Below are 13,738 nucleotides of genomic sequence, written 5' to 3' on the forward strand. Positions count from 1 at the left end.
ATCTCACATATTTCTGTGCAGTCGTTTCGAGGAAACTTTCCCAAGTTCTTTCCTGACCTCTCTATGTGTGGTTCAATAATTACCTTACACAATTGTAATACAAAGAGAGAGAGAATGGAAATTAAAAATGCACATGGTGAATGGACAAATATCTCCAAATGATAATAATACTTTGTTGTAAAAACAAGAGTTTATCCTATTACCAATAAAAAATCAAAGTCCGATTGACTGGGATGCGTATGGAAAATTGGAAAATATGAAAATTACTAACGATTAATATCGATTTGTCCCAAAATAATCGAATCACCAGAATGTTCGATTCTAGGAAGTGAATTTCACTCGAATTACGTAATCCTTTATATTGTGAGCTCGCATTCACTAAAAACCCATTAAATTCGCAGCCGGGAATAACAAATTCTCAGTATTTGTTCAAACATGGGTGAATTATATAAAATAGAATTTACACTTGTATCCGTCGAAATGATGCGAAAGGAGTAATTAATTGAATTTTTTTTTAATTGTGTGAAATTCGAGAATTATAAACTGAACGTATAACTTGGGTTATATGCGAATGATTATAAGTAACGAGAGTAAATATGCCCTAGGAATTTAAGGACTTCTACTGCACATTGAGTTCAATCGTGCGCAAAAACAAGTCGTTTTTTTCATGACAACAAAACATTCGCTAATTTGCATTCGATAGAAAGCCAATCAAGAGGTAAATCACAGGTTCAATTGAAAATAAAAAAATTAGATAATATATATTCTGGGCTAATGACCCAGTGAAATTGTATCAATTTTTAATCCTTCATGCCGACAGTCGCTGGGGAGGAGATTTTTATTAATATTGTGAATGTATTGGAGAAATATTTAGAGCGTAACGCGATGCATCTGACAAAATGAATAGAAGGGAACGTGAAACGTAAATTTTATTCATTCTGAATCAATCAATTCGAATTGTTCAGTTTTTGATGATCCGTGAGTGATGGAATTTTTAGTTGTATGGTTTATTTAATTGGAGATTATTTGATTTTTAAATTGGTATTCTTATTATTCAATATGTGCTTTCACTTCTCACCTTGAATATTTTACAAGCTCGTTCCTCTTCATATAGTTTCCAAATTAATGCTGACTTTTATGATTCTCAAAAAGAATAATTACGGGGAAGTGTTCAAAATTTAAAACATCAACTGCTATTGAGAATAAAAGATAATGTTTAAAAATTGCTTTATCTCGGTTTCAGAGAAATCGTTGGAGTAAATTTTTTGATGTCATTATAACTTTCCCCATAAAATTAGCAACATTTCCAGAATATGGGATAAATTAAAGATAAAAACTCGTGGAGTATTAAAAAAATTCAAAGAAAAGGTGCGTCGTATGTTTGTCAAGAGTTTGTGGGAATATTCTTATCGAAATGAAAAACATGTGAATTCATCTTCGTCAAAGGTAAAAACGTCTTGATAAAAATCAACAACTTTTACTCTTCAGACTTAACTTGCATTTTTTTTCCTTTTTCCTTTTCCTTTCATCTTGGCTATCTGTTGAACATTATCATTCAATGTCGTAAAAAAGATTACCTGCAAGAAAAACTTTCTTCTACAGCATTAAATTCTAGCGCTATCAAAAAGATACAGAATGCATGTACAAAAATTTTCGGAATGTCCATCGTGCACATCATGTCTCAATAAACAGTAAAAAATATTCAGAAATAATACTTCGTTATTTATTTATTTATTGTACTTTACAGCGTTGTGTATTTGGTACAAGGGGCGTGGCTACTACCATTTTTGTCTTTTTTTTATACTCTATAATTAATTATATATAATAATATAGTTTACATTAACGTGTATTAATATATAATTAATATGTTTGTGTTTATTGGGTAACAGACAGAGAAGAGAGAGGTATTCGAATACTGATTTGAACTCTCCATTAATTTATTTAATTATTTAACAATTATTTCATTTATGATCCGAATAATAATTATCCAGACTAATTTCTTCCATGATTATTCAGGAAATAATTCTTCACTCAAGGTTACCCCAATGTTGACGCGATGTTGAATCAACCTTGATCCAAGCTTGCCTCAATGTTGGACCAACGTTGCCTCAAAAAATTCTCTCAAATATCTTTTTCAATCTTATATGAAATCCATAACCACTCGGGGGTATAGATCTTAATCGATCTTTCATGAATGATCATTAATCTATTTATTTAATTATTTAACAATTATTTCGTTTCACCGCGATATTGTATAAATAGTTTATAGAATAGAATGAAGGCCATAATGTACCTATGTTAGATTTATGTATAAGAAAAACGAGACTAGAAACTTGAGTGAACGGAACTAAACTAAGAGTCCAATCTGTGGCTTTTTCAACGCACTCTCACTTGTACTCTTTTTTTTTTTTACGTGTGCATATGGTTTCGCTTGAGTTACAACGCATATAGCTATCAATGCTGTTACTTAGACTCAGTTCGTATTATCTGCATTGGAGACACAGTGCCATGGGGGACTGGTTGATCATTGTAAGAACAGGTAAAAGGCATTTTTTGCAACAAAAATTTCACTCCAACACACAAATTAGTGAATTATTATTGTCACATTGCATTTTCAATGAGCAAAAATCTTTCAACTCAATACGGAAAAGAAAACAATTCTATATCGACTAACCACAATAGAAAATATATTTGTTATTATTGTTATTATTATTGTAGTGCAAATTATGGAAGTATTTCTATGGATTCATGGGATTCATGGGGTGGAGGTAAAGATAGTTGGGAAAAAATTTTTTGGTCAGCCAATTTATCGTGTGTTATTGTTGATGGGGGAATTAATAATAGATTTTTAGGTCGATCTGCATTGGATGGATTTTTTTAGTGAAAAAGGAATGTCGAAGGAATGAAAGTTTAAAATATTGAATGTCATCAGCAAGTATTAACAGTAATTATGCAGTTTCACTCGTTAAAGACTTTCTTTGGAATTTTGTTGAATTGACAATGTTGAAATTGTTGTTCCCACAGCGATGTTTGTACAATGTGAATAAAATTCTGATGTTGAGGATGAATTCACTGATGTGACGGTTTAGCGAGGAATGAGTAAACAGTAAATTAACCGGTAATTGTAATAAGAAATTGTTCGGTGCTCAGGCAAGTATGAAAGTTATACAACTATTTCATATTTTATTGTTGGAGAATGAGGCTTGGTCAAGTTGTCTTGGCCGAGTTCGAATTTACATTGAGAGAGAAATACTTGAGTCAAGGGATTGAGTACTTGTCGGAAAAATGAGTTTTTCGAGAAGCACTTCTAATTGTTCTTCTAATTTTATCAAGAAACTCATGACTCGAAAATTGACGATAAAATCATGTCTCAGTCTGAGAAAAGAAAAACTCGTGTCAATAAATAATGCACATGCTCCAAAGATTATGATAATTTATTAATAATTGAAATATCATTATTCTTTTCTCAAGTCCAAAAGATTTTAATGTTAAAACAACTTGACTTGATTCATCAAGTCGTCATCTTCTCGTCAATTTATCGCTCATAATTTTTCCGACAAGTACTAAATATCTTGACTAAAGTTTTTACACTCAGTGCGAGGAATCGTTATCCCAGATATCGGTAATTCACGAGGACGAATTTCTTCGTAAAAGTAAACATGAAAAATTTTAAAATTTTAAAAATTTTTTAAAAATTTTCTCAATGCAGAGAAATAAAAAAAAATAAATTGTTAATTACCTAAAAATGGGAGAGGAAATAATCAACAAACGAGACAAAGATTGCAGATTATTTTTAATAAAATCCACCAGTCGATCTAAAATTCTAATAAAATTTGGATTGTTAACTTGTTTAGTGGGAGTTGAAATGATATTGGCTGTGATCGCGACTAGACTGTATCTCAATTTGCATTGCTTTCGCTTACTGCTCTAATGGATTCCCTCTCGATTTCTAAGTACCACGTTCTCTTTCTCTGTTATTATGTCTGTTATCGAGAGAAGAAAAAGACAAAAAGATGGAAAACAATGAGTGAATGAAAATACACGGATACATAATGAGAAAGCAATAAAAAAAAAAAAGGAAAAGCATTTCAATATCATGGCTGAGGTAAAATGGCCGATATAGGTGGAATAAGGATAATTGTGTGATGCGTGGGAGCGAGTTGAGGTGCAATCTAGGTGAAAAGACAGGGCAAAGCTTGGGTACATAAGATAAAACTAGGGCATTAGAATGCGTCGCGTGCCACGTCCATTTCACTCGACTCGGAAACAGCATTGGCCAGCAATCTTATTCCCTTACTTTTACACTCTTTGTTCCATATAAAATATCACAGTTGCCAGATCCTGCTTTTTGATTCGCAATCTGATTGACTTTAAACATTCGGCTTGAGTCTTCAGCTCTTTAATCTTTACTCTCGATATTTCAGATTTTTTTTTTTCAGTCGATAAAAGCGATTTTTTTTTGGAAATTGGAAAATGAGGAAATGATTTTTTTTGGAAATTTCTGTATGTGCAATTAATAATAAAAAAAAATTTCTCAAAATTTACAATGTCGGCGCAAGGCTGGGGCAAGGTTGGCTCAATGTCGGCGCATGGTTGGCTCCAAAAAATTCTCAAATTCAACTAAATATCTGGAAATATTGAAATAAAAATGATATATTTATTGAAATATTAATTAAAATAATGAACACTGCTATTTGTTTTTTCACTTGTATCTTTTAATACCAAGAAATTATTTCTATAAACGAATCAGGCACCCCTTTTAAATAATAAACTATAACAATCTCATTAGGATTTTCAACGACAAAAAGACAACGCCGGAGAAATTTAATTAATTGTTCTTTCTGAGAGGAGCATGAAGAATTCCACAATAATTAATCGTCTAATAAGACGAGGTTGCATAAACCCGAGCTGAAATTTTACTGTTTGTAAAAACACATGTGAGATAAAATGCCGTTTAAATCTATCGCAGAGAATGCAGTGAGTTTTATGTCCATGGCGAGACTAATGACCGGGTTATTTTCTTGCACGGTAATACTCAACTCATTCTATGATCCATGTATTCAAGTATTCTTGTGGATAAATTGAAGAGTTAATGCTTTGAAAAGTGAGATAATCTATGAATAATAAAATAATGTACAAAGTAACTAGTTGAATTCACCCAATCATATAAAAATTCCAATTCTACTCCACTCTAGACTAAAATATCATAAAATATCATAAAATATCATAAAGGCATATGACCACTCGACATTTTCTCAATGTCACCATCAATGTTAAATTAAATAGAAAAATAACAACAATTGATAATGTATATGTGAATAAATACGATCTTTACATTGATTTTTCAATGAATAATGATTTCTGGATTTTTTCAGTGAGACCCACCATTTCAATGACTATTGTCAATATTTTTTCACCGCCTGAATATTTTCACACCTTTCACACTCATTATTCACCGGAATTATTCCCACCATGAAATTACACCAGTTTCGTACTTCAATGGTATCTTCAAATAATTATCTTACCAGCAATAAATAATAATCACATGCACAAAAAATACGAAGAAAAAATAAAAATGAAGTGAATAAATAAAATAAGTATATACATCCCTTACATAAATATATAATCTCCTTTATTACTGTTTGAAAATATTTTTTTATACATCATAATTATTTGTAATACATAATATAATAAAAAAAGAACAACTGGGATAATAATAATGTAATAATCAAAGTAATAATAATGTTGATTTTTGAATTTTATATAGTAGTATATATTTACATTAGAATTACGAGAAAATAATTAATGATTGAATAAACGAAAAAGGGCGACGCTTTTTGTTGCATCATTTTTTAAAAAGATTGTAATCATATGCATTTGAAAAATTAGAGGTGAACGGAAACGTAACTCTCATTCGATTGGTACCGAACTGAAATTGGGGCAGAAACTTATGGTATTGGTAGACCGAGGTGGAGCGATAAGTATTAAATAGGTGTGCTACGTGACAGCAAATTCAGAGTCCTCTGAAAACTCTACCTCAGCATCTCCTTTCTTCCTCATCAAAAGGTGTATCAAGCAATTTATCAAATAATTTAAATCCTCTAACTTTTTTTTTTTTTAATTATTCAAACTTATGGTACAGTGAAGTGTTAAGTACTGAGGATTATAAAGGTACGCATAAGACCCCTAATAAGAGGCAAGTTTTATACACAACGGACGTAGGAGAAAAGTGACAGTATACCTGATGGTGTGCCTTGAGGAAGCCTAAGTCAGTCGCTGTTCAGACGGCGACTGGGAAGCACAAGTTTCATTTCATCCCATCGTAATTATTTATTTAATTATCTAAATTCGTTGTTCATACAAGATGAAATTTTTCGTAACGTTGTGCTTCATCATCGGGGTGGTGAACGTGTGCAGTGGAACACGAGTACAATCCAGTACCAAAAGAAAGAAGGGTGAGTACTCACATTATTATTTTTTTTTATTACATTTTTTTCATTAATAAACATAATTGTAAATCGAATTTATGCGGGAACAAGAGGTGATGCGCATCGATTGTAATAGGACTTTCAGTTTTCATCCTTTTATTTTTCGCGCATGTATTGAAGATAGAAAACATTTTGTTTATTAATAAACAATAAAAATAAATTGTCTTCATGCGGTTGAACACAAAATTTGACATTTTATGGGAAGAATTTCTCTTTTTCCACATTTCTTCATTCCCCCTCCCCCCCCCCCCCCCCCCCCTGTGTTTTTTTTTTCTATCCCCCCGCCGAGGAGCGAGAATCAGGAACCGTGAAGTTTGTGCTTTCTTACCATTTTATCGCCACTTATTACGTTAGTCGATCGAGTTTTATTGGTCCAGCCGGTGAATAAGGGATGTGATGGAAATTTACGGATTTTCTGGAATAAGGAACTTACGGATTTTGGGAATAAACAGGAATTATAAGGCGAGTGACCTGAATTGAATGGGTCATGAATGACGAGCAGTATTTCAAGGAATAAAAAAAAAACCAGTTTCCTCCATTTAACGGGTTTTTATCAAACTGTTGCGGATGTCCGATTAAAAAAATGAGGTTTTCTGGATTTTGGTGGAAATAACAATTTTTTTTTGTCATAGATTCTGTGTTTTTAATTTATTCAAAACTCCTCGATTAGAGAATTAATTATTCAATCATTAATGATTAAATAACAATTCTAATTAGACTGAAATATTCCGGTGGAAATATAATTTCCGATTTTGACTGTTTTAAATATTTAAAATATTTTAAACTCATTACGAAAATTCTAATTCACGATTTAAAATTGAAAATTACCACAGGAAAATTTCCCCGCGTCTCAGAAACACAACTGTCAATAACTAAATGAAAATGTCCGCTGATGAACTATTCCAGCTGAAATAAAATCACCCAAGAACAAAAAAAAAGCAATTGACTGAATTATCCAAGCATGAATAGTAAAAAATAATAAAAACCAAAGAAATTGTTCATTTTTCCCTTATGTAGATGCAGCCTTATTAGGTCGTTAATACGTAACACACCCACTGCAGGTCACACAAAAGACCATTCACCTTGAGTTCTCCTGAAAAAAAGGAGAAAAAAAAACAGAGAAAAAAAAAACCACTTGAGCTTCCTTAGACACTCATTAAAGTCTCCTAAGAAAGCGAAAGTACATTGTGGATAACGCATAGCAAACGAAATAGCAAAGAGAAAAAATATCAGAAAACAAAAAATGTGTAATTGAATTTGCGATATGCAGAGGGGAAAAAGAATCGGTGTGTGTGTGCGTATATATTTTTTTTTTACAATGTAATATTAATTATATTCTGAAGTACTATATGAGACTGTGTGGGAATGCAATCTCATAGTAGACATTTCGCCAACTATATCTTGCCACACTTCCGTCATTTAATGGGCCACAGTTGTCCCTCTTGTCATCATTACACTACAATTGCAGCATATTTACCGTGATCATTAATTATTCCTTGAATAAATTCGATAAACTCCGAATCATCTGATTTTTTATGATTTTTAGGATTCAAAGAAATGTAAATTAATTGAAAATTAAAATTGTAATGGTGATGTAAAGACTCGGATGAATTCGATATCATCGGATTTAGATAATTATTTTTTTTAATCTCAAATGTGTCGCATATTAAACTCTCGGATGATGAAATATAAAGAGGAAAAAATAGTAATCGTGACACAGTCGAGGTCGGGAAAGTGTAGACCCGTTATTCCTTATTGGCATCTATTCACAACATTCTAGCTGGTCCACACCCTTTTTTGTTCCCATTTGATTTTTATTTGTTATTCAATTAATTTTTGTGAAAGATACATTGAAAAACGTCATTTACCTTTTAAGACGAAATTCATCAATTATTTATAATAAAGATGAGACAAGGCTTGGCTTTCCCACAGTTGGGAATGATGTAATAGTCAGCAGGGCCTGAGATTTTCATTTTCACACCAAATTAATTAATTGAACTGGCGCCATTCTACACTGAGTAACATTTTTTTTTTCAAGAAGTCCCCTTGGATTGAGAAACGCAGACTGTACTGAGAAAAATAATTTTGAGTCAAGGGATTTATAATTTTAATTTTATCAAGAAACTCATGACTCGAAAATTGACAATAAAATCATATCTTACTCTGAAAAACAAAAACTTGTGTCAATAAATAATGCAAGTGCTCCAAAGATCATGATAATTTATTAACAATTAAAATATCATTTCTCAAAACAAGTCTAGCTGAGTGAATCCTCACAAGTATACTTTTCTCAAGTCCAAAAAAATTCAATGTTAAAACTACTTGACTTGATTCAAGTCGTCATCGTCTCGTCAATTTATTGCTCATCATTTTTCCGACAAGTACTAAATCTCGTGACTACATTTTTTCTCTCACTCCAAGGTATCGATTTCACAGTAATTTCTGGTGTGTGAATTTCTTCATAAAAATATGGAATTTTTTTTTTCTCTAAACCTAGAAAATTGATAAATCAGCATAAATAACAAAATATAAACAATTATCGGCATTAATCACAATTCCCGCGTATGCACGCCGGACTTGTGCCAAATTACAACTAGTTTTCATTCAAGAAAAGTCAGAGAGAAACCGCACGTTTTCACCGGTTTGCACGTTCTCATTCGTTTTCCCGTTGAAAAAAAAAGGTGCATTATTCAGTTTATACAATCCTCGCATATACACTAAGGATAGAGGTCATAATTTTCCAACTCTCGTTAAGGATGGATTAATAAATATGGCGTATAAGTGAAAAGCCAGATCAAGTGAGAGAGTCAATGACTCAGTACGTTATCCTCCTAGATACGCAAATCCTCCATGAGTAATTTCTTTTCTTTTTCATTTCCATTTTCGTTTTTTTTTTTCTCTCTTTTTTATCGCAACACACGTACCAACACCAGCAGGTCAGCTTTCTTCTGGATGCTCATGAGAACATTTCAACTCCATTCGGCTTTTCCTCGTCCTTGAAAAACAACACGCCCAATTAGTCGCATTTTCAAGTCTGATAGATTGATCAAATGAGTGAAACTCATAATTAAATCCAACAAATTAACTCACGTTAGAGAGGGAAAGTCGGACAAATTGTATATAATGTGGTATTAATGTTAATATTTGAATACAATACTTTGCGTGTTCCACGGAATTTTCTTGCACGCTATTTAATTCGCGTTTTATGAACATTAATTAAACATTTCAATAACAGAAAAATTGCTCCTTTCATTTGCTTGGAATTATTTCATTGACTTGATGTTATTAATTATATCAGACTGAGAGAGAAATTTATTAGAATTTCATTAATCCACTTGTTATAATAATAAATAAATAATTAATTAGGTTTAGAACAATCAAAAATAATCTTGAAATAAATGACTACTTGATTAATTTAATCTTTTGATGAATTCGCGTCGATTTATTGTTTTTTTTTAAATATGTAGTCGAAACAAATAAATATATAATCACATAAATACATAATTACATTTATATAAAATCGAAACAGATTAATAAATTATTTAATTCTATTATATTAATTTTTCGTGGCTGTTGAGAAAAATTTTGACAAAAAGTTGAGTTGCAATTCAACTCCAAAATTTTAATCCGTCGTTATAAACAATTTATTCAATTTATTCATTCAATATTATTTATTCAATTCAATTCAATTCAATTCAATATTCAGCACTGGCAGTCACACAAGTCTTTTCTACAATTTATTTATTTATTTCGTTAGATTCAGGATAATTTTTCATTTTATCCGAAAATTTGTCTGGTGGATGATTATTGAATGGTACCTCGAACTTGACATTAGTACACTTGACATCACCAAAACTCTCTAGAGACATGACCAACATCAACGCGTCTACCCTTGATACACTATTAAATAAACAAGCAAAACGAGTTTCAAACTAAGTCCATCGAACCGAGGTGAACATGTATTTCTTCACGCATTTCAAAATCGATGTTATACATCTGTCATCAATTTTTATCATTCATCAGAATTATCGAAATATCGAATGAATTCTACATCCGGTGAAAACAATTCAAGAACTCAACGGAGAATCAGCACCGATAACCCGAATACGAGCAAATATAAAATTTATTACTAGGTTAATTCGAGCAGTTCACTTAAAGAATGAAGGACAGCACACTCTCTACTTCCGAGGTAATAGTGTGAACAAGAACTCAACTACTCCGTTAATACTTTGTATAGATATACTCGCGAATCCGTGTCACGCTTTCTGCATCGTTTGGCGCCTGAGGCACTACCACCTGCAAGATTCATCACAAAAACACGAGATCATATTTTTATCAATGAAAAATTCTTCATTTTTTTATCTTTCCAATGATTGACGGCAATGCCCCAGTGGAAAAAGCCATTACAAGTCTGACCAGTGGCTGAAAAAAAAATTCCCCTCTAAAAATTTTTTTTTCATTTCCATTCAAAAATTTCATCAACTCCATTATTCTCAATCAAATTTCCCCCCAAAAAAATCATGATAAAAACATTGCAGTTATAATTAATATAATTTTCAATATTAACAATTATGTGAAAAAAAAACTTTAATTGAAAATTGTAAATAATTTTCGTATTATAAAATGAATAAAAATAAATATTTCTATTAGATATATTATTTCGTTCATGTTTTCAAATTTTTCGCGGATGTTTTCGGGCGGGAAAATTTCAAAAGAGAAAAAAACACCTAGAACTGAAATTTCCGCTGAGATGAAATTTTTCCTCGGTAAATAGACTGCGCTACAGGGGGTGGGGACTCATAAAAACCCGAAAGGGTACACAATAGAAAGGAAATTTTTTTAATTTAATAAATGCGCACCAAGCAACAAACTAGAATTGTCATGGTAGCTGAAATAATTGATATTACTCAGAGACTGGTTACAATAACTATACTGTAATACCATGACTAGCTGAGTCATAATAAATTACAACAGAGCAGTTATGATTCCACGTACAATCAGCTATTTAACTCTGCTCATTAATAAATCAATTGCGAATCACTGGAGATTATTTAAATTTTCATTCATAATCAATCAGGATGATCTAATACCCGATAGAAAAAATAGATTAGAAAATAATGAGAGGAAAAATAAAAAAGAGAAAAATAATGCAAAAGAAAGAAATCCGAAGGTCGTCAGTTAATCAGTCTGAATGGATATCTAATATTACTGTGCGTTGACCTTTCAGTTCCATCTCTTTACCCCATCCCTGAGCCCACCAAGAGATATCCATGCATGAGTAATAAATAGTGTCAAGTTCAAGGTGTATCTCGTTTAAATTTCCATAATTTTTATTCTCAAGCCGATTTCATTGATTTATTTATTTGAAGATCGACAGACGCATAAGATTTTCGCAACAAAAGGAATCAATTGAACAAATGAATTGAATTCGTCATGCTTTCTTTATTATTCTTAACAATGACCATTGAATGAATCAATGAAAAATAAAAATAATTAATTCAACGAGAGATTAGAATTTTCTAGACCAAAAATGCTGGAACCCCTGCGACATTGACGACGCGAATTAATTTATTATTATTTAATTAGGAAATAAATTCAGGTATTATTGTGACACAGTTGTCTCGATCTAAATGAAAGACCCACGGTGACACTCTTAAGTTCTCTCATGATCATTCAACTCTCCCCTGACCTTTCGTTTACCTAAAGGCCTTCTCCTGACTTCTGGGAAGAATCAGGGAGCCTCATCGCTCGATGTTAAAGATCATGAATTGCAAAAAAGGTCATTGTGATTCACGAGCATGATCCAAACTATTTCCTTCTCCCTGGTAAATCATTCGAAGGGAAAATGAACATTGTTATATCGTATTAATTTTCTTGATGTTGGAATATTCGCGAAATTAAGCGTATCGCAATCATCATGATTTTCGACGTTTACCTTTATTCATTTGAATATTATTCCGCAACATATTATATTGTTGCATTTTCGTCAATAATCATTCAAAGGAAATGACATGTATTGTTGACGATCACAATCGCACATTATTACGACACACATATTCACGTTTATCTTACAACAACCGGACCTATATGTCATAGAAAGCAGCACCCACTTGGACTTTGCAGGCACATTCACCTTTTCACTGCTCTCCATCACAATATCATGTGCCTGAAACTAATAAAATTTAACGAATAGATATTAATTCTAATAAATAATCTAATAATTCCACCTGACCACCTCAAAACAAATCAAACCTATCAAACCTATCACTCTAAACATAAAATTATTTCCCCCATTAGATTATCTAATTATTTACATAAATAACATGAAGTACAATCTGAAAATAACGCAGTGACACAAGGCGTTATATTTTTTAAATAAAAAAATATATGTCGACAGAAGCATTACCAGCCTCGGATCAGACCCCAGCCTCATCATTTTGGAGTCCATCAATAAAAACTGGGAATGTGTTTAATCAAGACGATTCATCGAGTTTCTTCTCATCGGCTCATAGTCTCGTGCAGACTCATCCAGCGGGTGGTACATTTCAGAGTGGTTTCGGGGGTATAGATAATCTTGGTAGTCTAGGTGTGACAGTTAGACCACCGAGAACACGACCACTGGATTATAGTGAACGTGCCACTGCCGAACTCAGAAGAAATACAGCTCTATCAGCCCCTGATGAATGTGCCAGGGCATGCAGAGAGGGTGAACCCCCACGAATATGTTATTACCATTTTACACTCGAATATTACACAGTCCTGGGCGCGTAAGTTTAAACAATTAGATTTATAAGACTCATTGTTATTCAGTATTTTTTATTTCTGGATTCACTGGCATGTTATATTATTTTTTATTTACCGTAGGGCTTGTCAGGTGTGCACTCCAAACACAACTAATACGGTGTGGAGTAATTGTCAGTGTGTCCTAGCTGATGGTGTCGAACGTGGAATTTTAACGGCTAATCGAATGATCCCTGGACCCAGTATACAGGTGTGCGAGGGTGACAAGGTTGTGATTGATGTTGAAAATCATATGTCGGGAATGGAGGTGACCCTTCATTGGCACGGAATTTGGCAGAGGGGATCGCAATATTATGATGGAGTACCTTACGTCACTCAGTGTCCTATTCAAGAAGGCAATACTTTCAGGTAATGTAAATATTTCAATAATTTAATAGTGGAATATGTAAATGTTTAAATAATTCAATAATGGAATATGTAAATGTTTAAATAATTCAATAATGGAATAT

The 13,738-nt window shown here is 32.3% G+C and overlaps 1 protein-coding gene and 1 long non-coding RNA gene across 2 annotated transcripts in view; one reads left to right on the forward strand and one right to left on the reverse strand.

Moving 5' to 3' along the window:
- The first annotated feature begins 5,988 nt into the window (after window positions 1-5,988).
- stw (straw) overlaps window positions 5,989-13,738 on the forward strand; it is an 11,767-nt gene continuing 4,017 nt past the window's right edge. Inside the window, exons 1-3 of the mRNA XM_011309030.1 lie at window positions 5,989-6,455; window positions 12,886-13,255; window positions 13,353-13,637. Coding sequence (XP_011307332.1) covers window positions 6,365-6,455; window positions 12,886-13,255; window positions 13,353-13,637 — 746 coding nt within the window. The 5' untranslated portion in view covers window positions 5,989-6,364. The remainder of the gene's footprint in view (window positions 6,456-12,885; window positions 13,256-13,352; window positions 13,638-13,738) is intronic.
- The window catches only part of LOC105269053 (uncharacterized), a 4,619-nt gene continuing 4,405 nt past the window's right edge, over window positions 13,525-13,738 (reverse strand). The window contains exon 3 of the long non-coding RNA XR_892397.1: window positions 13,525-13,612. This is a non-coding gene — a long non-coding RNA (uncharacterized lncRNA). The remainder of the gene's footprint in view (window positions 13,613-13,738) is intronic.

This window comes from Fopius arisanus, unplaced genomic scaffold, assembly GCF_000806365.1.
Source record: "Fopius arisanus strain USDA-PBARC FA_bdor unplaced genomic scaffold, ASM80636v1 scaffold00064, whole genome shotgun sequence".
NCBI classification, from domain to species: Eukaryota; Metazoa; Arthropoda; class Insecta; order Hymenoptera; family Braconidae; genus Fopius; species Fopius arisanus.